Source organism: Sceloporus undulatus, chromosome 1 (assembly GCF_019175285.1).
Source record: "Sceloporus undulatus isolate JIND9_A2432 ecotype Alabama chromosome 1, SceUnd_v1.1, whole genome shotgun sequence".
In the NCBI taxonomy this organism is placed as follows: Eukaryota; Metazoa; Chordata; class Lepidosauria; order Squamata; family Phrynosomatidae; genus Sceloporus; species Sceloporus undulatus.
Window position 1 is genome coordinate 206,333,624 of NC_056522.1, and position 26,749 is coordinate 206,360,372.

Consider the following 26,749-nt stretch of genomic DNA (forward strand, 5'->3'; position numbering starts at 1 on the left):
CACATTTATATCATTAGCATGAGATTTCATAATCATTTATCTTTCCCTGTTATCATATGAGTATAAACTGATATCCAGCCTTATCATAACAGAAAGAATCCATCAGCCAAGTGGAAAGGGGTGATTTTCAGGGATTCTCCCTCCCCACGGCCATCTGCTTTGTCCCCAAATATCCTAGAGCATTGCCAAAACTGCGCAGGTGTTGTAGATGGGAACACAATTTTAAGCCTTTAGCTTGGGGATGGCTATTCTGTATGTTTTCAAGAGGTACGTTATCCACTACGTATTTTCCAAATAACAATCCATGGGAGTGAAATGTGTTTTGACTGGACTCCTCTCACAAGTCATTCAGCTCTATTATAAACTTGGCAGAATCTGGGGCCCTTTGAACAGCCTGGCAATGTCAGATGATCTAGAATTACAGGAGCTAAGTAGGAGCTGACTGAGCAACAGTCCTAGTGAGAAAGAGAGAGACCACTGGGAGCTTCATGGGAAAGTGGGATATATTTTTATTTATTTATTTATTTATTTAAGGGATTTATATCTTGCTTTTTATTTAAGAGATTTATATCTTGAAAATGGTATTCAAGGTGCCCATACATAATCCCTGTTCAGATGTCTACTTCAGTTTGTGTGTGGCTCAAAGTGGGGATGGGGATGACACATAGGCCCTGCCCCCAGTGTTATTGGGTACATAGAAGTAGGTTAATATGGAGAGTGAAGTTCTAAAGAGGACACAGTTTAAGTAAACATATTTTTCCCTCTCAGGAAGTGGTTCTCAAGACCCAGAACCAGACTTTCAAGATGTTTCTGACTGCTGGTTTGTTTTGGCTGTTTGCATCTTCAGCCTTTGTACTGCACCTTTGTCCTTGATGCTCCTTTGCTTCCACCACCTTCCTTTCTGTATAAGGTGGGGCTGCTTAGGTGGCACCAGATGGTGGGTGGGCAATCAGGGACAGGGAAACTCTGGCTGTTGAGGTGGGACATGGTTCGGCAAGATGAGATGGTACCACCACTGGGAAAAGACATTTCAGGCTCTGGAGACCTGTGCAGCTTAGCAGCAGATCTGCAGAGCAGCAACAGCTCTATTAGAACAGAGTGAAGAGCACCAAACTTGTCTTAGTGAGGGTAAGGCCAGCCATGGAGACCTGGAGACCTGAGTTCTGAAATGCTGTGCAAGTAGAGCACACACACACTGGTAACTTCTGTCAAGCAAATAAGGCCTTGCAGTGGCAAACTTCATGTTCTGTCTGAGGATCAGCCACACTAAATATAGATAGGTCCACTTTCAGAAGACTGGCCAATGGACAGCTACTAATGGAAGACACTTCCATGAATGAGGCAGGGCAATTAGACAGTCATAGACTCATCATGTGGCATCCTCTGTCAGAACAATTTGGTGCTCTATCCCTGTGGTCTGAAGTCCCACTGGATGTGGCATGTGTAGAAGTCAAGAACAGCTGCTGGCCCAAAGTCAGTTACTCCAGATGAACCTTCGCAGCCAAGATTCTTGCTTGCAGCAGGTCTGGCAAAATCATGGCTCCTCAGAAATCCCACAGAAATGAGTTCACAAGCTTTTATTTTCTGTATTCTTCACATGAACACACACATGTATATACTGTATACACACATATACATATGGGACTTGACATGTGTGTGTGTATGCGTGCGCGCACACACACACAGTTTGCTCATTTATTTCAATGCCAAATCTGCTCTGCATTGTTCTCAGTCTGTCAGCAAGCAGATAAAGCAAACCAGCCAAGGACTGTAAGATGTCTCCTGTTCCCATTCCCAAATAGAAAAAGAGAAGCAGGCTAGCTAAATTTTACACGTTAAAGCTGAATCAACAAAATTGTTATTTATATTACAGTTCTACACAAGTCCATGCTGAAGTAAGTCCTGAATTTCAGTGGAATTTTGTCACAAATCAGTGAAATTGTTTAAGAGGGAACAAGAGATAAATGAGGAATTCAGTGGTATTGTTATCTCATTTACAGTCGTTGAAAATTCTGAGAAAGTGTGCTGAAAACATCTAAGCATCCATTTTATTGAACTATATAATAATGATGAATTTTAATGTGCTCGTTTTTAAAAGACCCCAGAACATTAATTTCAATAACAAATTATGGAAGTCAAATTTATGGACCAAATGCTCCCTCTTGTGGCTTAGATACAGTGTTTCTTCAGATGCTTGCATCTTCCAGGTTTGTATGGATTTTCTGGGAGCTGCCAGATGGCAACAAGATCCACCAGGCATTTGATCAGGTATTCTGTCTCCGTCGATGAATTAGAAAGAGAGAGAGAATCCTTTCCCTTGCTGTTTCTCTTACAACATACTTGCTCTCTTTCTGGTGTACTTTTGAAGGTGCTGAATTAAAATAGGACAGCCTAACTTCAAGGCAGTACTTTCACTCGGGGTGTCATTAGGGGGTTCAGCCTGCACTAGGTGGTACCCTAAGAGGAGGTGATACCACTGCTCCTCAAACGTGCCTTTGGGCAAAAGTGGGCTGTGGTGTTCATGAGCATCCCTTTAAAACACTGAAGACATGGTATGAGTGGGGAGAGGCTTTGTGGGAGGAGAGAGAAGAGGCCCCAGATTTTTTTTAATTTAAATTTTAAATTTTATTTTTAAATTTTTTTTAATATTATTTTTATTCTTTCAAAATTTTCTCTAAAAACATCACACCAAATTTTCACTTTAACCACATGCACTGATGTACAGATAAATACATTTAGGTCAAGTTTGATATCAAAATTTAAAGGTATAATTTTAATTTTGCTAGTTGTTTAAATCTCAACTACTGCCAGTACATATATACAGGAATAACTATTTATGAGTAACATTCGTACAAAAACATTACTAAGGATTCTGTATAGAGTGGTATGGAAGGACCAATGGTGTGTGTGTGTGACACTATGGGTTACCACACTGGGTGATACCAAACCTAGTGACGCCACTGCTTTCAATGGTTTCATCCACTACAGCCTTATATCCTTTAGGACAGAAGACTTTCAGTTAGGTTTTTTATGGTATTCGAATAGTGCACTTCCAGACAGCATGTTGCTTCATTTAAGCAAGAGATATCAGCCCCAAAACTAAGTCAAAGATTTTTTTTCCTTTCAAAATTTCCTGTATCCTGAAAAAGATGTTTACAACTAGACCTGTAAAGATGAGTCTGTTTTCACAGTTGATATGTACACCCATCTCTGTTTTACCATTGATATTAAAATATAGGTATGCACACAAACACACTATCATGTATGTTCAATTTCTCCATGTTTCCTTCTTGCTTTCTGTCTCAAATTAACCCATACACTGGCTAAAAAGGGAACACTGTATCCTGTTGAAGATGCCCTGAAGCCACGAACTGAAGCAGACTGATATAAAAGGAGGTTTTATTGGAATCATTGGCAATTAATCACTCCAACTGAGTGTAGTTAAAACTGAAGTACTAGTTTTACACCACATACTTCTCCCCACCTCATTCGCACTGTGGAATGTGTTACTTAGACAAAAAGAATCCTGACTGTAAGCCAGAGAGACTTTGGCCTGGCAAAAATAGATTATTCCTGTTCCCAACTGGTATGCTGGCTTTCAGCTGCCATCCCCATCAACAGGTGCTGAGAAACAATAACTGTGTGGTCATATTTCCCAAGCACTAGTCTTGGAGGAAGCAATGCTTTACTCAGTGTTGGATCTTGAAGATTTTGAAAGCCCCTGAAGAAAAGAGATGGATGCCCGATGTCTATCACTTCTTTTGCTCCTTGGACCAGGTAAAACCATTTCATCCAGTACTCTTGGTTTGGCTTCTCTGAGATAATAGACAGACCTTGCCTTCAAAAAGGCAAGATCCTACTTCTATTAGGTTTAACTGAACGTAGCATGAGAGACAGTGTAAAAACAAAAAACAAAAATGCAAATATTGCTTTAAAATTGCTTAACTAAAGAATTAAGCTGTAGGGTATACATTTTTTCCAATTTATAAGGGTTCTATCATGACAGGGTGATAAGTAGTTGTAGCAGGACTTGCTGCTGCTAAATGTAAGCCCGTCCATTACTGGAAATTGCTTTATATACTAATAATGGAGGAAGGTCTTCCTAACATATTTAGACCATTTTGAAAAAACCAAATAGGAGTATTAATTTTATAGGGAGAGACCCTGTTAGATTCTGCAGAGAAATTTATAATACCCTTACTGTATGCAGTGAATTGATCCATTGTGTCCTTGGCTGAAGTTGCATCTTTACCTTAGCAGCTAATTGATGGTGTAAACTTACTTTTATGGTCTAAAGCTACTGGACTTTACTACCAGCTTGTCTGGTTTATTTGTATGCCATGTAACATTACAAGGATTATAGAGCAGAAAAGTGTTTATTTTCTAACTGCAGCTTTAATATTGCTCCTCTTATCAAGACTGATTGAGCACATGTGTTTATGTTTCTTTCCTTCACTTTTCAATTTGCTGCATTAGTGATCCCCCCCCCGTTGTACCTTCTCTTTATTTCCCCTCCAAATGAAATGTTCATAAAACTCCCTTTAAATAGGCTTTAATTCAATTCCAAATAATAATTTAAGATGTGTTTCAGGATGTGTTCTAAAGAACTTGCACAGTATTTATTGTTGCATATATTATTGTATTGCCTGGTTCATGTCTTTAATCTGCACTGTTTATGACTATAATTCTCTTGTCATTTCCATGAGAATAGCACAGGGATGTGTTTTGCAAAGGTCATAAAACTGATCCTAGCTTCTGAGATGTTTGAAATGATTGCTGAAAGTTGAGAGTAGAAAAATCACCATAACAGCTAAGTTAAATGTTTAGCATCTCCAAATATCAGTGACATTATTTTTCACTTGTCATATGGGTTACATACTGGAATACTTTTCTTGCTAATTTTATCCATAACCATGAGCCACCACAAGTTCCATACTGGGAAAGAATCAGTATAGCAAATCACTCAATCTGATGTATTTCATTGAAGTCTCTCCCAACAACAGTTTGTCAGATGCCACCATCCAATTTGTGAAGCATGGGATATTCCTCTTTAGCCCACTCAGTTCAGAAGATCCCACAGCTCACAGCAGTAGCTTTTTAAGGGAACTAAGTGGGAAGGAAGAAGCTGGGGTGACCTTGGAGTCCTTTGCTCCAAACATGTGTCATCCTTTCCAGGGGAGGAGGCTGAGAAACAGAAAGTATTTTGCCATTTTCCTTTTCTTATCCCCAGATTAAAATACAGATGTAAACTAATGCCAAAGATGAATAAAACAGTAGAGATTTGTATGCAATGTGGTGTTTTGTTTTGTTTTAAACAAAAGAAATGAGTTCCTAAAGCCCGACATAAATTGACCTACACATGAACAAACAATGCACCCTCCAAAATATAATAACTTTCCGGTAAAAAAAAAAATGAGACTTTTTTTTTCTGTCAGAGAAACAAGCACATTCTTTAAATCTTCAGACATGAATAGAATCCCCCATTTCGATAAACAGAGCAGCATTTTAAATAACACCAACGGCTTATAAATGGCAGACCTCCTCAGAGAAGACCCTGAAGTTCCATTGAACAACTTGTAATAAAGTATTGCTGAAACCTTCTACAACCCTGGCTATGATCTGCTGTGGTATCAGTGGAAGATATATACTGTATTTCAATATGGATATATAGGGAAATTATAGCTTTGATCTGTTCCATTTTGCACATCCAACTAGACACCATCCTTAGCTGAGATGGGAGTAGAGAGGCTTGTGTCAGTTGAGAACAAAAACAGTCCAGGACCTTCCAGCTGGTTCATAGATATTCAGAGGCCGCTGTTTCACTCAAAGAAAGAGACTGTAGCCAGACTTTTGCCAAAATAATTTAGCTAGTTTGAGGTACGATGTATTCTGACAGGGAGGCGTATCCATCAGCCAATCCTTCCTGACAAGTATCTCACATCAGCTTGAAGTGGTTCTCTCCTGCCTGACCAGTGGGTTTGATTGAATTTCAAGTATTTCTTTTTATTGTCCTGTAGCTATCCTGGTTCAATGTTCCGATTATGAAACTCGTCTGTTTTCGGATTTGTTCAGTAACTATAAGAAGGCTGTCCGCCCAGTCAGCAACCATACTGAACCCGTTAGAGTCACTGTTGGACTGCAGCTTATCCAACTGATCAATGTGGTACAGTAGAAATATTAATGATTTTTAGTAAATGATTAAATAAGTAGTATATAATTGTTAGTAGCAGCCATATTCATTTGGCAGCAACAATGTTGTATTGATTAATCTGTTAAATTAATGGATCAACTCTTCAACTCAAAAGGCTGATTAACTCAACTCAAAAAGTTAATCAGACATTTAAAAAACAATTAAATATGCTGCCCTTTTAATTACAGATGCCTTTATTAGTGTACCCCATTTTTTTAAAAAAGCAGTCATTAATTCTTTTTAGCAAATATTCCAGAGACTAGATATTCCAAAAGACAGTACAGTATATCTACAATATGAAAACATATTTTTAAACCTAATAATATATGGGCTAAATCTACAGTTAGACCTATCTAACGTAGACTGTGGTCCAAAACAACCAACAGAAATAATCCAGTTTGAGACCACTTTAACTGTCCTGGCTCAGTGCAATGGAATTCTGGGAACTGCAGTTTTGTGAGACATTTAGTCTTCTCTGACAGATTGCTCTGTGCCACAATAAACTACAATTCCCAGGATTCCCTAGCACTGAGACAGGGCAGGTAAAGCAGTCTCAAACTGGATAAGATCTGCACTGTGTTTTGGACCACCATTAAATTAAAGAGAATTGTTTAATCAACACTAATGTAAGTCTCATTGATTTCAGTGGGACTACTCAGAGCCAGGGTTCCACCATATAATGTAGTCATAGGAACAGGGTGTACCTGGAGCAGGGCCTCAGCAGAAAATCTAAAGATTTAGGGAGGCTGGAATTGGAAGATCCAGTCTTTTTAGTGTTTGGGCACCAATCCTTTAGAATTTTTAAGGTACCAGAGGGCCCATACATACAGGCCAAAATAAAGCTGCTTCAGGTCTCTTTGGAAGTACAGTATGCTGTTTAAATGACACCACATTGTAAGAGGCCAGAAGCTGCGCCAAAGCTGCACTCCAGTCCTTAGGACTGGAGTGTGGATTTGGCATGGATTCTGGCCTCTTAGGACACATACATAATTCAAATAGCATTCCTCCAAAATGACTCGAAGCAGCTTTATTCTGAACAGACAACGTGAACAGTTGGAGTTATATAAACCAGCCAGAAAACTGGCAGCAACCATTTAAAATTCCAGCAGTCAAATTATACATAAATTGTAATATCTTTAAGAACAGCCCCATGTATATAGACATTGAGGCAGATGTGTAACTATTTATTAATTATATAATCCAGTAAGATTGTTTTTTAAGATTATTAATTATTATATACAAAGGGATCTTGTAGCACCTTTGAAAGTAAGTGAAAGAGAGAAGTTGGAACTGTGAGCTTTCATAGACTTTAGCCTACTCAAATGCATGCTACACTGTCTCTCTTTCATTTATTTGCAAAGGTGCTACAAGATCCCTTTGCAAACTAATTTTCCAGAGAAACACAATTTTGTCTTTTAATTATTATATCATTTATTATTAATAATCATTTAACCAGAACCATAGGCATCTCTTAAAAGATGAAATGCCTCAGATTCAATTCATAGTTTCCAGTTGACTTTAATCAGCTGCTGAATGGTAAATCAATGTAAAGCAGTGATACAATAGGTCTACTCTAGCAGGGGCCAGCAATTGGAATTAGGCCAATGCTGACACTTAAATGATAGCAACCATGTGAAACAGACACATAAACCAAAAAAAAAAAAAAATATGCTTCCTGGTTCAGAACTTTTACTGTTATACTAATGCCGATTTAATGATTAGATTTTTAGACTGATCACTAAGAAGTTTATCACACACAGAAAAACCAGCAAGAGAGATGCGGGAACTAAAAGACAAAAATGGGTCTTATCACATTTACCCATGACCAGGCTGTAGGCCAGGGGTAGGCAACCTGCGGCCCACGGGCCGGATGTGACCTGGCGAGGCCTTGGGACCGGCCTCAGTCCGGTCCTGCCGCCGATTGCCGCCGGGGCCTTTGGCGTCTCACACAAGGGGCATGGTGGGGCAATTGTCTATAGAAGCCTCAGAAACATGCATTTATCTTAACATTTTTTTAAAAATCAGCAAATTTTTTTGCGTGTCCTGCATTTTTTATTTTAAAAAGTGCCCTCCATTTGAAAATTTTGTCCTACATTTGTCCTGGTTTATTTATTTATTTAATTTTTTAAAAAATTAATTAATTATTTGTTTTTTGGCTTCGGCCCCCCAGTTGTCTGAGGGGCAGCAAACCAGCCCCCAGCTCAAAAGTGTTGCCTACCCCTGCTGTAGGCAGTCCATATCCACCTGGGGAGGCCGTCTACAACCCAGATTTGTCCCAACGTTTTTTCCACCCACTTTTTCCCTGGATGGTAAATGTGATAAGACCCATTTTTAGATCCCGCGTCTCTCTCAATGGTTTTTCTGTGTGCGATAATCTCCTTAAAATACACATACAAAAAAACTAATTGACTTGAGGGTCCATCTGCACTTTATAAATAATGCAGTTTGACACTACTTTAACTGCCATGGCTCCATTCTACAGAATCCTGGAATTTGTAGTTTTGTGAGGAACCAGCACTTCGACAGAGAAGGCTAAAGACCTTATAAAACTACAAATCCTAGGATTCCATAGGATGGAGATATAGCAGTTAATGTAATGTCAAACTGCATTATTTCTACAGTGCAGATACACTCTCAAGCCCTAATTAAAAATATAAATAGTGGAATCAGTTCACCATAGCTTCACCCAGGCTAATGCTCTTTAGATGTATTGAACTACAACCTCTTTCACAACCAGCCGTAGACCATACAGGTTTAGATTATGGGAGTTATAATCCCACACATTTGGTACTCCTCTTTAAACTGATTTACAGAGTAAAACCAGTCAGATCCCTGTGAAACTTATAGTCTACAGTTTGATAATGGAAAGCCAAGAAATTGGAGGCTGGGTAGAAGGCAAGAGTAGCAAAGAGTATTTATATTTATATAATTTCATCAACATGTTTTTGCTGAATATTAGTTTCCATCTTTTAATCTTGCTACTTTGCTCTCTTAAGGATGAAGTGAATCAAATTGTAACAACCAATGTGCGTCTGAAACAGGTAACTCCTTCTCAGCAGAATTATAAATCCATTTATGAAACAGCAGCATGTTGTACTCAATGCCCATGGGTCCGGTCCCTCTTGATTCAGATATGTCCTGCAACAATGAACATGAAGGCAACAGACAATGAAATGGTCCTTTAAAAACCACTTGACATCCCTTCGTGAGATTTTTGTGGACTGTGTTGAATGTGAACATATCAACAGTAACTAGAAATGATAAAATATCTAACATTCCTTATTTGTGTCAGACAACAATAATATCTGGACAAAATTTTCTGAATGCCTCTTATTTGGTTGGCAAGCAGATTTTTGAAGCCATTTGGCTGGGATTACAGCAGCCAGGTAACTGATTCCATGCAACCCCTCCTACTCTATGCTCCTTGGCAAATTTGTTTTGGAACTAGGCAAACATTCCAAAACAGTTTTTGTTACATAAGGGTGAAGGAGACTTTGGCCCTCCTAATGGTTTGGACTTCAACTCCCAGAAGTTCCAACCACTATGGTCAATAAGGGACTGTGGGAGCTGTGGTCTTAAATATCTTGAGGGCCAAAGGTTCCTCAGGTCTGTGTTACTGCATGGGGTTTGCTATTCAAAGACATGGGGTCAATCAGAGATCCTTTGGGGCATTCTCTACATAAGGGGTAGGAATGGTGTGCTCTTCCAAATGTTGTTGGACTATAAACCGCATAGTCAAAATGGTGAAAGATTATGGGAGATGCAATCCAACATTGGGGGATGCAGTGGCTTAGTGGTTAAGATGCCAATTCTGATTATTGGAAGATTGGAAGGTTGGCAGTTCGAGATCCAAGTGCTGCATGATGGGATGAGCTCCTGTCACTAGTCCCAGCTTCTGACAACCTAGCAGTTCAAAAGCATGCAAATGCAAATAGATAATAGGTACCACTTCAGTGGGAAGGTAACAGCATTTGGTGCAGTCATGCTGGCCACATGAACACCAGAGTAGTCTTCGGACAATGCTGGCTCTTTGGTTTTGTAACAGAGATGAGCACCGCCCCCTACGGTTGGTTATGACTAGACATTAATGTGAAGGGACTAGCTTTACCTTAAATCCAACATAATCTGGAGGGCTACACATTTGCCACTCCTGCTTTACACATTGAGATTTGCACTGATATTTATTTATTATTGCACCTGCAATCCCACTGTTCATGTCCTAGCAGTCACCTATCCAGGCAGAACTACTTAGTTTTAATAAATTTACTGCCTCCTATGTTCTCAGATCTACCCTTTCACACTCCACTTGTTATATTGCTATCATTCTATTTTAATTGCCATGGAATTTTGGGATTCACAGTTTAGGAAGGGGCATTTCTAATCCTCAATCAGATGACAAGACCCAGGATCCCATAGGATGGAACCATGACTGCTAAAGTGCAACCCTGGTGCTATATTTGTGTAGTATGTAGGTTGGGGAAACTTTGGTGCTCCAGATGTTGTTAGATCGCAACTATCATAATCTCTTACTATTTGGGTGTGCTGCCTAGGGCTTCTGGGAGTTAAAGTCCAAAACATCTAAAGGGGCAAAGGCTCCAATGCTGTAGGATTTATGAGGCCTTTCCACACTACACAACTGTAGCACTATATTCCACTTTAATTGCCATGGCTGCATCCTATGAAATCTTGGGATTTGTAGTTTATGGAGGCACTAGAGTTCTCTGGCCGAGGTAAAGAATTGTTGACAACAGACACATCTTGGTTTTTCTTCCCAAATTGGAAATGGCAACTTTACTTAGTTCCTGTTTATGGCACCAGTTATTTTTAATGGATAAAATAATTATTCTGCATTAAGGTGGCATTTAACCATATGCTTGTTTGTTTTGATTCTATTTAATTTAATTTTGCTAGCAATGGATGGATGTAAATTTGAAATGGAAGCCAGAAGATTATGGTGGTGTGAAACAAATTCGTATCCCATCAGAAGATATCTGGCGCCCAGATTTAGTTTTATATAACAAGTAAGTAGGACTGTTTGTTCACCTACTAATCCCATGGCACATTTCTCTAATGAGCAAACTTATGAGTCCAACTCCTGCAGGAAATAAATCAAGATTAAGGCAATGAGGGCAGACTGTAGGTTCATGTCTCCTGTTTTTGTGTGTTTTTCCAGCTTATACAAAATAATGTTCAAAATATTTATTTAATATGAAATAAAAAGTACAGTTTTTTTGCAGTATAAGTATTAAATTTAGTGCTTCCAGTCTATGTTAGATGCTAGAAATGGCACTTTGTATTGCTTAAACAACTGCATCCTAGTAAAATGTAGGCAATGCAATGTAATACATTAGAGAAACTGATTTTTATTTATCAACCATTGCAAACTGACACCATGTCACCTAACATAGCATGAGACCAAAGTGGTTTTAAACAGAGGGATTTCACATATAAAGACTAAATTTTCCTTAATTCAAGAAAGCCTTGGTTGGGTTAATTGTGCAGAAATGCCAAAGAAATGCATGATATGTGTAAATTTACCTAGATATATATATCTGCATGTTTCATTTTTTTAAAATTAAAGTACAATATTCTATTTTGTCATATTTATATTTACAAAACAAATCATTTTAAAATCAAACTCAGAGAAACCTGAAGAGAGGGGGGCTCTTTCAGGTAACCTGGGGCAGCAATCTCATTCCCACTTATGGAGGAATTTACTCAGTGGGTGTTATTTCTGAGTATTACACGTATGGGATTGAGCAGTAAATTATGCCTGACCTCTCTCAAATCAGCATGCAATGGATTCTGCTAGACTTGCCATTAGAAATGGTTAACCTCTGTTTTAAACTGTGTGCTGTTCATATACTGATTTTCATATTTTTCCTTTTCCAGTGCAGATGGCGATTTTGCTATTAATAAGTTTACCAAAGTCCTTTTGAACTATACAGGCTACATCACATGGACACCTCCAGCCATCTTTAAAAGCTACTGTGAAATCATAGTCACCCACTTTCCATTTGATGAGCAAAACTGCAGCATGAAGTTGGGTACATGGACCTACGATGGCACTGTGGTTGTCATCAACCCGGTAGGTTACAGTTGGGCAGCCAGGAATATGACACAGAGACCAAAATTTTCTGTTCCAGATGGGGCCCTTTTGTAGAAGCCATCTTTATGGGCAATCGCAGTGTGAGGGTGTGCCTTTTTTAAAAAAAAAATATCAGCAAACACACCAGCTCTATCATTAGGCAGCAGATGCTAATGAAGCAGCATTGGCAGTACTCCTGAGTCCCCTGGCAGCTCTTGGAGGACAAACAGCCCAAGCCTACTGCCTTCAAGTTCAGTGGAAGTCACAGCCAGTGTTGACTATATTGTTCAATTGTCAGACCAAGCAGCGCATGTACAATATAATGGAGGGGATGCCATTTTGTGCATTGCCTCAGGAAGAAAACTAGATTGGACCTTCCTTATCTGCAGTGCATATCATAAATAACTTTTGTGGTCCCTTAGGCGGTTTACAGACCACCTTTTGGGCTGGATCGAGGCCTCAGCTGCCACAGCAGCAGCCTCTGAGGCCCCGATCCGCCGCTTTCCAAAAGGCCGCTTCCCCGCGGCCTGGAAAGAGGTATCCTTGGGGCTTCATGTGGCTTGGCCCCTTTCTCATTTGTGTCACTGGCGCAGCCGTGTAAAGGCTGCACCAGCAACACAGACCTGGAAGGAGCTCTGTTTCGAAGCTCCTTCCGGCACGTTTGGAGGTGGTGTGGTCGTGACATCCCAATGGCGGTGCTCATGTAGAATGGGTGCCACCATTCTGTACATACTAGGTACATACTAGAGTTAGGGCATCCAGAAAGGACACCTTTTCCTAACCCTAGTACGTACCTAGTACATACTTTTTGCCCTTCTGTAACGCACCAAGGTTTCACAAGTGCTGCTGCTGCTCTTTCTCCTCCTCCACAAGCGTGAGAGGGTACCTGCATTAGAATGCCATTTAGGAATCACAAAGCCCTGTTGAACACAGGAAAGACAACCTCTGGTTCTTTGCATTCCAGCTGGATGCTCATCCAAGCATTTTTAATTACTCCATGGTAAATGGGGATTAAAAGTTAAGCCACAGTAGCAAGCTTGTATTATCAATATCAGCCCAGTAGAGGTCGAAAAGAACACAAAACATCTGACTGATCTGGAGTAGCACCTTTCTTTTGATTTATTATGTTCCTCAGATATATACTTTCCTCTCCCTTCAGGAAAGTGAGCGCCCAGACCTGAGTAACTACATGGGCAGTGGAGAGTGGATCATGAAAGAGTACCGAGGCTGGAAGCATGAGGTTACCTATGCCTGTTGCCCTGACACTCCATATCTAGATATCACCTATCATTTTGTGATGCAGCGTTTGCCTCTCTACTTCATTGTCAACGTCATTATTCCTTGCCTCCTCTTCTCATTCCTAACAGGATTAGTGTTTTATCTGCCTACAGATTCCGGTATGTGCATTTTATACTGCAGCTCATAACATCAGTCTCCCCCTGCTGGCTGTCTTTAATTCTTCTTCTGTTTAAATATTGAGCTTGCAAGTTACTTCTCCCCTCCGAAGAAAACCCTCCCCCAAATGCAAACTTCAGAAGAGGGATTTTCATCAGCATTTTACTAGAGTGGACAGTAGAGAACCCAACAAAGGAAAATAATGATATCTGCAGCAGGGAAGGGGAAAGGGGGGGATGTATTTATCTCTCTTGCCAGATCACATATGACTGCAGCAATTCTGGGAATTATCTGTGCCTACTCTAGAGCCAACACTATTGGATTTTTTTAAAACACAAATTTAGTATCATATCTAACTCTTTGAGTCTCTACCAGTGGAAGGGTTTCATCCATTATGCCTTCCTCTGAAAAAATCTTTCCATTCCTTAACACACATGCTGAATCCCTTGTCTCTCCCTGCCACAGGTGAGAAAATGACCCTGAGCATCTCTGTCCTGCTTTCTTTGACTGTGTTCCTCCTGGTCATTGTGGAGCTAATTCCATCAACCTCCAGCGCAGTGCCACTGATTGGCAAATACATGTTGTTTACTATGGTGTTTGTCATCGCTTCCATCGTCATTACTGTAATTGTGATCAATACCCACCACCGCTCTCCAAGCACCCACACTATGCCTCAATGGGTGAGAAAGGTGAGAAAAAAAGCTATGGCCAATAAATACTCATCTACACACAGTTAACAAATGGTAGTGTTGTTAGTGTTGGGAGAAAAGGCTAGGACATGTTGAAGAGCCCTTGATGAGATGCCCAAATGATTTTGAAGATGGACAAGAGCAATACCTGGATCATGTGCTAACATACTTGTGGCCCTACCCGTGAGTGGGATGATATCATTGCACTTGTGTCCTGCCCTTATGGACTTTCATAGGGTGACTTGTTTGGCCACAGTGTGAACAGCATGCTGGGCTAAAAGCTGCCTTATATTGAGTCAGCTCCTTAGTCCATCTAACTTTATTGGGAGTATATGAGTTTTTGTTCTTCTAACAAACAGAAATAGCATATTGATTCTGGAAAATAATATAATTTTTCTTCTTAGGATTGTTGTGATTTCTAAGAGACGGTACAGAAAATTTTCACTGCATGCTCCCTGCGAGAGGAATAGGAAAGAGCTTATCACGTGCACAAATAAGCCAGTTTACTACCTCCATATTCAGTTCAAGATCCGGGATGCCCCCGGATGTTATCAACCTAAAATCGATCTAGCCGCAATGCTGCCACCCGGATGCATCCTAGGTTGAAGCCTTGTTCAGCCTGCACTTTTTCGAAGTCAGAGAATTTCCAGCTTCAAAAAATGGGCCAGCTGAGCAAGGCTTTGGCCTGGATGGTAACATCTGGGGGGATCCCAGATCCTGAATTGAATTCAGAAGAGGTAAACCAGCTTGCTTGTGCATACAATAAGCTCTGAAGAAATGTCTTCCACACATTCACTGTGAGCAGATAGCCTGCAATGTCATTTATAATCATTCTACATAACCAGCAGGCTATATTTGCATCCAGTCATTTAAAACTGATAGTAAGCAGTAAGTGGTAATGTATCTTTCAGATTTACAGTTTACATAATTATATTTAATCTTCTCAGCAGATTAGAACAATATTTCCAGAATTAGCCTATCCAGAGTTTAGAAAGTTATTTTTATAATTCATTTGTCATTTTAGTTCCAAGACCTAACAATAGTAATTAATGATAAATATTGTTATAGTTTTTTCAAGAAACAACAGCGTTTTCCCCCCAAAAAATAACTAGAATGAATATTTTTCAATTATGTCAGGAAAAAACTCTTCTAGAATATGGCCTCATAGCCCAGAAAAATCCACAATTTAAAAAATATATATATTGAAAAAAATGTTCAGACACAACACAGAACGTGAACCATGTGATAGTCCACCTCTAACATTTACTGTTATATAGTACAGAGCCCAAACCCCACAACAGATTGTAGTCACATTGCAAAAGGAATACAGTTATTTCTTATTAAAACACAACTATAATGTGACTAAGGGCCTGAACAGACGAGCCAAAATAAAGCTATTTCGGGTCACTTTGGAGGTATGCTGTTTAAATGACACAAACATCTTAAGAAGCCAGAAGCTGCACCAAAGCGCTGCTCCAGTCCTTAGGACTGGAGCATGGCTTTGACGTGGCTTCCAGCCTCTTAGGATGCATGCATCATTTAAACAGCATACCTCCAAAGTGACCTGAAGCAGCTTTATTTTGGCTGTCTCTTCAGGCCCTTAGTTATCTTATGTGACTTAGTTATTCAGGAGGGGAACTAATTACAAATAACTTATTGTTTATAAAGGGTTACTTCCAAATTGTATTAATTGGTTTTGCACTAGGCCATTATCTGAGCGATAGTTGATGCTCCACAGGACCAGACCGAACAATAAGCAGAGGAAAGCAGCTGTTTCAAGCAGATGACTCTAAGTCGGCATCTGCACTGCAGAATTAATGCAGTTTGACATCACTTTAACTTCCATGGCTCAATGCTATGGAATCTTGGGATTTGTAGCTTGTTGGGGCTACAGAGCTCTCTGACAGAGAAGGCTAAATAACTCACAAAACTAGAGATAACAGAGTTCCATAGCACTGAGCCATGGTAGTTAAAATGATGTCAAATTGCATTAATTCTGCAGTCTAAATGCAGCCTTAGTTTCATGGTTAATTATTTAACACATTGTATTATTATTATTATTATTATTATTATTATTATTATTATTATTATTATGTTTCTAGTCCTTGGATGGGGTGCTTCTCATTTTTTTCTGTCTCAGCTGCTAAAATAACTTGAGAGGAAAGCTCCAGTCTGCAAATGGACCTTCACTGCCAATCTGATAGGTATAAATAACAATTCAGCCCTAATATAAGATGTTCATCAATAATGGGATGTGATTCAGCATTGCTATGAACTCACTATGAATCTGTCATTTAACAACTATGTACAATTGAGTTTTTACATTGTGACAACCAAAAATATCTGACAGCTTCTGGATGTTTCTTTACCACAATCACTACCACCCACCGTCACCAAATCTTACCACAAATATGAGAGAGTCCAGGTTTCAAACAGGAAATACTTTGTTCTGGGAATAAGAGTGAGGGGCAATGTTTTATTTCTGATTAAGCCATTGCCTTTAAAATGTATTGTGATGGGTTTTTTTCAGGTTTTTATCGACACAATTCCAAACCTCATGTTTTTCTCAACAATGAAGCGGCCTTCCAAAAACAAGCAGGAGAAAAAGATTTTTACTGAAGACATAGACATTTCTGAAATCTCTGGAAAACAAGGTCCAGCTGCTGTGAATTTCCAGTCATCGCTCATCAAAAACCCAGATGTTAAAAGTGCTATTGAGGGCATCAAATACATTGCTGAAACAATGAAATCAGACCAAGAGTCCAACAATGTAAGACTGCTTTCCTGCTATGAATCACTTCTGGTTTTAAAATAATCCACTTTCCTTTGAGAGCAGTATTAATCTGTCCATCTGTTTCTAACTGAGGCCCACACATACACTGCTGACCTTTCTGTTCTGCTGCTAATGCAGTAGCTAAAGAGCCATAACAAATGTCTCTGCCAGCCTGCTGCCTTCTAGATGCATTGCACAACAACCCCTATTATCCCCACTTGGCTGTCTGAGGATCATGGGAATTGTTGTCTAACACAACAGAAGAGCCAGGTCAGAAAAATCTGACTAATCCATATTAGTGGCACAAGGACTTTTGTTAAAATGAGTTTCTGACTGCCTCCATCCACTGCAGCAGAGAGAAAAAAGATAATGGGGAGGGGGGATATATACAAAGTTTTTCCAGAGAAACTATCAGAATGAAATATGGGATGCCAACCTGAAAGTACATGAAGCATTTCTTCCTATCCATATAATTAATATAATAACAGATCAGTTTTAATGTAATGACTAGCCCTATTCCACCACTTTAAAAACAACAACACCACCTCAAAGTTGATTTAATAATCATTGTTAGTAGCAAGATAGATAATGTAATTCTTTCTCTCTGAAAAAGCCCGAATTATTATTTAACTTTAAAGCACCACAGTTAGGGGCCATTGTAGAAATTAAATACTCCTGTATCAGGGGTGCTGGAGGTGTAACTAGCTGTTGTTGAACTTTGTTTTTGTTGTGTACCAAATAACTTATGGTGATCCTAAGGTGAACCTATCATACGCTTTTCTTGGCAAGTTTCTTCAGAGAGGGTTAACTACAATTATCCTTACTCATCATATACAATGCTGAGGGACCATGAGAGGTGTGAACCAACAACACTGGCAACCACATATATTTCCCTAACATATATGAAAGCCTGTGTTAGGTTTCTACAACTCACTGTTCACCAGGCCTTCCATCAATGTGTGCTGACTAGGCCCATACAGATATCTATAGATCTAGATCAGTGATTTCCAAGGCCAAACTCTGGTCTTCCAGGTATTTTGGACTTCAACTCCCAGAAGCCACATCCATCTTAGCCAGTGGTCTGGGATTCTGGAAGCTGAAGTCAAAAACACCTGGAAGGCCAGAGTTAGGAAATCACTGGTCTAGATCATTTACATCTCTCTCCGACTATACATATATGATGACAATTTAATCAGTTACAGCAAGAATTTTGGAGCCACCACAGTCCCTTGAATAATGATACCACTATGTACAGTTTCCATTTGGGACACTCCCTGGGGCTGACAAAGATATTTTGCTTTCTGGGGCAACATCAAAAAGCAAAAAAGGTAAGGAGTCTTCCTCTCCCACCCAGTCATCCTATTCTCCATCCACACAGAGAATCTCATTTGGCTGGGAGATGAATCTTATTTCAATCCTACTGACAGGACAGCCTCTAACATTGTATCAAGGGAGCTTAGTATTGCCAGAGTGAAAACCAAGGCAGCTCCTGTTTCTTTAATAGTTGGGTAGAAGGCGGAATTTTGGCAGGTGTTGCTTGTTACTTGGTTGCATAAAACGCAGCACCTGCTGAAATTCCCTCTTCTGCCCAACCATTAAAGTTACAGAAGCTGTCTCCAATGTTCACTCCAGCAACCAACCCTAAGCTTAGTGGACTGAGGGGGAAGATGGCAAGAATACAGCTATTTCAAGCATTTCAAGGATGGCCACTGACTTCCATGTCAGGATTTTGGTAAATTTGCTCTGGGTTTTAATCCACATTTTAAAGAAGCTATCCGAGATGCTTAACAACATATATTAAATACATTCAGCACCTTAGATATCTTCTTTTGTTGTTGCTGTTGTGTGCCTTCAAACAATTTCCAACTTATAGTAAACCTAAGGTGAATCTCTCATGGGGTTTTCTGGGGCTGAAAGTATGTGACTCATCCAAAATCATGCAGTTTCCATAGCTGTAGCTCAAACCATTACATCATGCTGGCTCTCCTTTAGAATCTATAATAAGCCCCACTGACATGGGAGCCACAGCCATCATTGCAGCATTTGCTATCTATCTCAGGAGGTTGCTTCATAGAATCATAGAGTTGGAAGAGACCGCAAGGGTCATCCAGTCCAACCCCCTGCCATGCAGGAAATCTAAATCAAAGCATCCCCGACAGATGGCCATCCAGCCTCTGTTTCAAGACTCCACTACACTCCGCGGGAGTGTGTTCCATTGTCGAACAGCCCTGACTTTCAGAAAGTTCCTCCTAATGTTGAGGTGGAATCTCTTTTCCTGCAGCTTGCATCCATTGCTCCGGGTCTTAGTTTCTGAAGCAGCAGAAAACAAGCTTGCTCCCTCCTCAATATGACATCCCTTCAAGTATTTAAACGGGGCTATCATATCACCTCTTAACTTTCTCTTATCCAGGCTAAACATTCCCAACTCCCTAAGTTGTTCCTCATAGAACATGGTTCTCCTTTGGACACACTCCAGTTTCTCCACATCTTTTTTAAATTGTGGTGCCCAGAACTGGACACAATACTGCCTTTGGTTGGGCTGTCCAGCAGAAGCCTACTCCAGAATATTCTAGACCTCGCCATAAATGTTAACTTCCTTCCTTTTCCCCTCTTTCTTCTTTGAAAGATCTCTAACTCCTTGTACTTCTGAAGATGTATATGGACAATATATATGTCTAAGTAGCATTCCATCTCCAGCTTCCTTCTTCTATATCTATACTATACTATACTTACTGTTTTCACATTCTAGCTCTTCTTCTGTCATAATTCCCCAGCCTGTCAGGTTTCCTCACCACAAAATTCTTCCTATGATCTATCACCACATGATTCCAGGAGATGTCACAATCCTGCTGATTAATCTCCAATTAATCATGAGAGGCGTGCTGAGCTTCTAAAGTTGATCTTCAGAACAAGAAGGAAAATAATTGTCAACATAATATGCATCTATTTTTCCAAAACAGCTAATGAAACAAGTTTCCCATCAGAAACAATTGATGGTGTTATCAATATAACCATTGGAACATCTTGTCTTAGTACTTTAGAGATAACAAGTATGTCTTCTTTACATCCAACCCACCTCTAATTTGTACATCTTTCAATTTCTTCTGATATAAGCAACTTTGCTTATATAAGCACAGGGACAAACTTCACGTCACACAAAAACTACATATAATGGGCTAGATCTCTCCTACAAAGCCTATTTCTTGCAAAGTATCCTGGTGGAAATCCAATAACATCCAAACAATGATACTTTTATTGGGTCAACAAAAATGTACAATTACAAGTTGCAAGCTTCTGAAGTCACACTGGCTTCTTCATCAGGCAAATAGGAAAAAAAAATTGAAGATGTTAGTCACAGGCTTGCATTTTCTGTATCTGGTCTTAGTTCAGATAGTAGGGAGGGCTATCTGCAGGCTGGCACTTTCCCCTTTGGCCAAGCAGTCGCTAGGAGATTTTCAAAATCAAGGAAATTTTGGCCTTGTACAGATGGGCCAAAAAGCACGTATTCAGTACGTGCTAGAGTTGCCTGGGAGCGTCCTTTTCAAATGTTCCCTAACTCTAGTACGTACTCAGTACATCAAAATGGTGGCACCCTGTCTACATGGGCGCCGCCATTTTGATATAATGGCCATGGCGCGTCCAAATGGTGTGGCGCGGCCGTTATGTACTGCCGCCACTGAAGGGCGCTTGTGGCACCCTTTCAGCAGTGCCGAAAGGATCTCCAAAATGGAGCTCCTTTTGCGCCCCGTATCGCCGGTGCAGGCTTTACATGGCCGCGCCAGCGATACTGAAGAGAAAGGGGCCGAGCGGCTCCTTTCTCTGTCTCCCCGCCGCTGTTGGGGTGTCCTTGAAGCGTTTTGCCGCTTCCCTGAGACCTGGAATAGCGGCGGATCGGGGCCTCTGGGCCCCCTCGCTATCGCTACCTGACTTACTACATTATCCCTTCCTGAACGTGTGGTAACGAAAAAAGCAACCTGATCCCCTTTAAGTTTTTTGGAGGAAAGATGGGGTGTAAATTTACCTAATAAATAAGTGATACTGCACACTTCTTTGTAAAGGATTTCAGGGCACACTGGGCCAAGGAAGGGATAGTATGTAATTCATGGTTGCGAGACTAATATTTTAAAATTATCCATTTTTAAAAAATCAATTCTAAAGAAGGAAACACCCAACTGTTGTATTGAGTTGTTGGTTATATTTAGCTAGCAAGAGTTGAAAGTGTCCAGTTCTTTTACCTCTTGCACATTTGCTGGTGGTATTCAGCCAAACTACTACTGTATCTCTAAGATGGCTTCCAGAAAGTTAGTTGTATTAACCTGTGGCAGCAAACTCAACAGTCTAGTGATCTGAAAACTGATGCTACGATAAATCAGTTTTGGTTATAAGATGCTGCTTTTGTTTTTGTTGTTGTTGTTATTTCATGGCAGATGCAAATCTCCCACAAAGAACTGCATACCCTGTTTTGGGGGAATGTTCTGGTGGGCAAATGAAGAAAGTATGACTTTTCTGAGTAGGAGATCATTTGCATGGGTGTGTTTTAGACCTCATCCTTTCCCTGAATCTGGATTATTAACATGATTAATAACATGGCCAGTACAAGAAAAAGTATTTTTTAATGAAAGCCATTTTTTATCCTTCTCTTGCAGAAGAAATATTTCATATTATCCCACAATGATTTTGGGAGATATACATGTAATGTAGCTGTTATGTAGTTGTATGAAACTGACATAAATGCAATTGGTTTGGAGTTTCTCATTTCTCCTTTGGGTAGAAATGCCACTGGCATGGGGATTTGTCACTCATAGTCTTGCCTATTCCCCACTCTATGCAGGCCTTAGCATAGTCTGCTGTACAGCATTTGGCTCCCTCTTGTGGCCAAGGAGCTAGCAAAATTCTTCATCAAAATAATTTTGAGAACTTACTAGAATATATAATAGCACGTAAAAGCATACCTTGAGCTAATAAGAGTCTCACAACCATTGAGAAGTGTGTGAGAGAGGTGGAGGGAAGAAGAGACTGAAGATCTTTAAACCAGGGAGTGAGGTGAGAAAAACTGTATATTTGAAGCATCAAGTAACCTTTGGGAAGAATCTGATAAGTGGCTGGTTTTCAACTGCCAATATTCATGGGGAGATTTATATGTCTGTGCTCTACTCTAGTTGACTGCCTTGACTTGTGTGAAAGTTTCAGAAAGTTTCTGATCAACAGAGACTCATTTATATTAGCTTATGTTGGCTCAAGAGTCAGCATGGTGTAATGGTTTGAGCACTGGACTATGACTCTGGAGACCAGGTTTTGAATCCCAGCTTGGCCATGTAAACCCTCTGGATGACCTTGGGCAAGTCACACTCTCCCAGCCTCAGAGGATGGCAATGGCAAACCCCCTCTGAACAAATCTTGCCAAGAAACCCATCCATGGGTTTCCTATGAACATTTGGCTGGCCCCTGTGGAAAATAGGATGATGGAACCAGAGTTTGGTGAAAGAGTTAGTTAGTTAGTTAATGGCTCTTCGGACAAGCCATTAAGGCCAGCCTGGGGGCGGAGTCAGGGTCTTGCATCCACATGACACAGTCCCAACTCCACCCCCCATGATAGGTTCACCTTAAAGTCGCCATAAGTCAGAAATGACTTGAAGGCCCACAACAACAAAAATGTTGGCTCAAGTACAATAGGTTCAAAAGGAGAAGCATTTCACACATTCTATGGTGAGTTATCAAAGGATGGACATATCTGCGTAAATCAGCCCCCATGCATACAGACACTTTGATTATTATGATACTTCAGAAAAGCCCTGGTAGATCAGGTTAAGTCTATCTGTTTCAACAAAGCTTGGAAAAGTTACTTTTTGAACTACTAGAACCCCCCCCCCCCAGACATGAGCCCTGGCTATACTGGCTGCAAGATTCTGGAAAGTACACCTTAAAAAACTAACTAAGGCGGGTTACAGACCGCCAAAAACTGGCGGCCTGCACCCGCCCGTTTCCCCGCCGGATCGGGGCCTCAGCAGCCAGAGCGGCAGCCGCTGAGGCCTCGATCCGCCGCTTTCCAGGCCGCGGGGAAGCGGCAAAATGCTGCTTCCCTGCCACCTGGAAAGGGGTGTCCTTGGGGCTCCAAGCCCCAAGGACACCTTGCGACGGCAGAGAGGAGGAGAAAGGGGCTGCTTGGCCCCTTTCTCCTCTGCGTCGCTGGGCGCAGCCATCTGAAGGCTGCGCCCAGCGACACAAAGCCAGGAAGGAGCTCCGAAACGGAGCTCCTTACAGGACCTTGGAAAGGGTGCACTAGGTGCCCTGGGGTGGCCCCAATACGTCACAACCGCGCCGCCTCGTTTGGAGGCGGCACGGTCATGACGTAGTGATGGCGGCGGCCGTGTGGAATGGCCGCTGCCATTTTCTACATGCGGAGCGCGTACTAGGGTTAGGGGCATCTGGAAAGGATGCCCCTTTCTAACCCTAGTACGCGCTCGTCGCGTACTTTAAGGCCCGTTTGTAATGGGCCTAACTAACACTTTCACAAAGCTCTGGTTCCATCATCCTATTTCCCACAGTGTCTAGCCAAATGTTCATAGGAAACCGATGGATGGGACATGGGTGGGACATGATATTACAGTTTGCTTTCAAAGATACACTGCCTCTGAGCATGGAGGTTCCCTTTACCTATTATGGCCAATTGCTGTTGATAAATCTACTCCGTTATCAAAAGTCTTTCTAATTTAGCATGTTGAATTGAGAGTTTATATTCATAAGCTCCAAAATACCTGGAAATTGCAGAGCTGTTAAGAGCCCTGCCTTTAACAGAAGTATTATGGTGACAATAAGATATGATATTTTGTGCTGCAGTTAGTTCCAGGTTCACTACTCCCTTGGAGTTGGATGGATATCAGTGGCAGACTAAAGGACCTCAGTCCCATACTATTATTTATCACCGGGGGATACATTCCCAGACTTACCATGGAAATGAGATACTACAAATAATAGCAAACTCGATTGAAATGAATGGCTTCTGGAGGAAGTGGACCATAGAGTTGCACTGGAAGACCTAGAGATCCTAGAGAACACTTCTCTAGACATTTCTAGATCCTCTAGTGCAACTTTATGGTTAATATATGCTGGAAGCATACCACAGAATCACACTGGAAGACCTAGAAAATGCCTAGAGATAATGTCTTTTTTCAGATGTGGCTAAGTGAACCCATGGATACTGGACCCATGGATATGGGGATTGCACTGTACTTCTTTCAGGCATGCATTCCTTTTTTTTTTTTAAAGATAGCTTTGCTTTCTCCCAAAACTGGGATCCAGGACAGCTTATAAAATAATTAGAAAAGGCCGATACAACTTTAAAATACAATAAATATTTTAAAGAAATGGTCATATTAAAACAACTGCATTAAAAGCAATTTGAAAGCACTTTTAAAAAAAGTGCAGTACTTCATTAAAAGCCTCTTCCACAGCAGACAAGCAGTCCTCCGGAAGCCTGCCTGAATAAAAAGGCATTTGCTTGCATCTTATATCAGTGCCTCTAAAGCAATCATGCAGCTGAAACTATGGAAGCTATTGTGCTACCATTCTACATTACATGTACCCAGCTGGCAAGTAATACCAAGGAACAAATGCAAGGACGCCTTTTAGACTGGAACCCTTTGCATTTTAACATGTTATGATGTGAGGAAGGCCAGGTGAGATAGTAACTGTTTGTCAGAAAAGGAGGACCCAAAGTATCCAGAGCTAACACCCATTGGCAACCAGTAACTAGGATTTAAGTTAATTCTAATTTCTTCCTCTCTTCCCCTCCGCCCTTCTTTTTTTTTCATCAGGCTGCAGAAGAATGGAAGTTTGTTGCTATGGTGGTTGACCACCTTCTCCTTGGCATCTTCATGTTAGTTTGCATCATTGGAACTCTGGCTGTTTTTGCTGGTCGCCTCATTGAATTACACCAGCAAGGGTAAAAACAGGAAGCCCAGTGAAAGAGCATGGCTTGGATCCTAATAAAGCAAGTTAACTTCAGGAAGTATGCAGAAGAAAAGTTTCCTGTATCCCACCCAACCCCCCCCCCCCCCCACACACACACACACACTCCTTTCCCCCTGCAAAAGGCATTCAGGTGAGAGAGGTCTTTAAAGTCAGGATGACAAGACACAAAACCTTCCTTCCATGAAAGCCCTTAAATTAACGCATGGCATGAACCAGCCTAAAGTGAAGCCCTTATATTTTAATGGCTACTCACATGTTATCATTCTGTGTCCTCTCCTTAGACACACAGTATTAACATTTTGGAAGAAATAGATCTAATAGGCATAAATCTGGACATCACATTTTGAATGTTGTTTGTGATACTTTAAAGAAAGATAATTACTTCAGCTAAATGCTGAAGAATATGGATGTGTTTTCACCGCTGCAGCTGGTTGGAGAACAGAATGAGAATCATTGTCGTTCTAATTAAATCACTAAGTGAATGAGCCTAGGAGGCAGTGGATTTTTATTGTTTAGGGTATTTAAAAGCATGCTCTACAGTTTTGTATTGTTGTTATTATTGCATCCCTTCAAGTCAGTTCTGACTTATGGCTATCCTATCATGGGATTTCTTGGGTTTTTAAAGGGAGGTTGCCCTTGCAATCCTCTAAGGGTGAGAGAATGTGAATTTTCCAAGATGTAAATGCCACTTGTTCATCTGTAGTGTCTAGCAATTTAGTACAAAGAACCTTGTGCCTTGCCCATGATCGAATGGCAGACCATTAAATGAGTTAATAGAATCATAGACCCATAGAGTTGGAAGAGACCTCAATGGCCATCCAGTCCAACCCCCTGCCATGCAGGAACTCACAATCAAAGCACCCCTAACAGATGGCCATCTAGCCTTGGTTTAAAAGAAGGAGACTCTACTCTCCTCCAAGGCAGTATATTCCACTGCTGAATGGCTCTTACTATCAAGAAGTTCTTCCTAATGTTTAGGTGGAATCTCTTTTCCTGTAGTTTGAATCTGTTGCTCTGGGTCCTATTCTCTGGAGCTGCAAAATAAAAACTTGCTCCATCTTCAATATGACATCCTTTCAAATATTTAAACAGGGCTATAAGTGGATAAGAGAAGCTTGTTGTGACTGTCAGAATAACTTGCTTATTCTGGTTCCATGGCCCTCTCTCAAATGTCACTGGAATTGATATGTGTAGAAGACAGACAAAGTTGCTATTCTGTAGACTCAGCCCATGACATTTTGTTGCTTGAAGCAATGAACAAGATCTCTGTCACACACCCATACACACACCCCTGTCCCAGAAGTCAACTGGACCAGTTCCTGAATCTTCCTTCACCATACTAGTGATGGAGACAGTATCACCTTCTGGTTTTGGAGGAAGGAGACTAATGTAAGAGGTGCAGAACATGCCAAATTACACTCATACACATCTCCAGTCGAAGGTCATGGCCAGGAGAGACTGGTTAAGCTCCCCTGAGCATGAATGTTCCCCCAAGACAGATGTCTCATTTTGTATAATGATAAGGTCAGCCTTGCAAAACTGTATACTACATTTGTAATGGTGTTTGTTCACATACCCATCCAACTCCTGCCTGCTCAGAGGTCTCCTCCCGCCAATCAATAGCATGTTCTTTCTATTGTAAG

The 26,749-nt window shown here is 40.7% G+C and overlaps 1 protein-coding gene across 2 annotated transcripts; it reads left to right on the forward strand.

Annotated features, from left to right (window-relative positions):
* The first annotated feature begins 3,612 nt into the window (after positions 1 to 3,612).
* On the forward strand, positions 3,613 to 25,938 carry CHRNA1 (cholinergic receptor nicotinic alpha 1 subunit). 2 transcript variants are annotated; one of them, XM_042457024.1, is made up of 9 exons: positions 3,615 to 3,777; positions 6,018 to 6,163; positions 9,187 to 9,231; positions 11,102 to 11,211; positions 12,083 to 12,278; positions 13,438 to 13,675; positions 14,139 to 14,362; positions 16,893 to 17,132; positions 24,950 to 25,937. In XM_042457024.1, the coding sequence occupies exons 1-9, from the start codon at positions 3,735 to 3,737 to the stop codon at positions 25,079 to 25,081; spliced, it is 1,374 nt and encodes a 457-aa protein (XP_042312958.1). In that variant the 5' UTR covers positions 3,615 to 3,734; the 3' UTR covers positions 25,082 to 25,937. The 2 variants fall into 2 exon arrangements, with proteins under 2 accessions (XP_042313796.1, XP_042312958.1); XM_042457862.1 differs by lacking the exon at positions 6,018 to 6,163 and having other exon boundaries at positions 3,613 to 3,777; positions 24,950 to 25,938.
* The last annotated feature ends 811 nt before the right edge of the window (positions 25,939 to 26,749 follow it).

Excerpts from the sequence above, each read along its gene's own strand:
- CHRNA1 (XM_042457024.1), top strand. The coding sequence starts at position 3,735 with ATGGATGCCCGATGTCTATCACTTCTTTTGCTCCTTGGACCAG. Across the intron at positions 14,363-16,892 it reads TGCCTCAATGGGTGAGAAAG|GTTTTTATCGACACAATTCC; the intron begins GTGAGAAAAAAA and ends GGTTTTTTTCAG. Across the intron at positions 17,133-24,949 it reads CAGACCAAGAGTCCAACAAT|GCTGCAGAAGAATGGAAGTT; the intron begins GTAAGACTGCTT and ends TTTTTTCATCAG.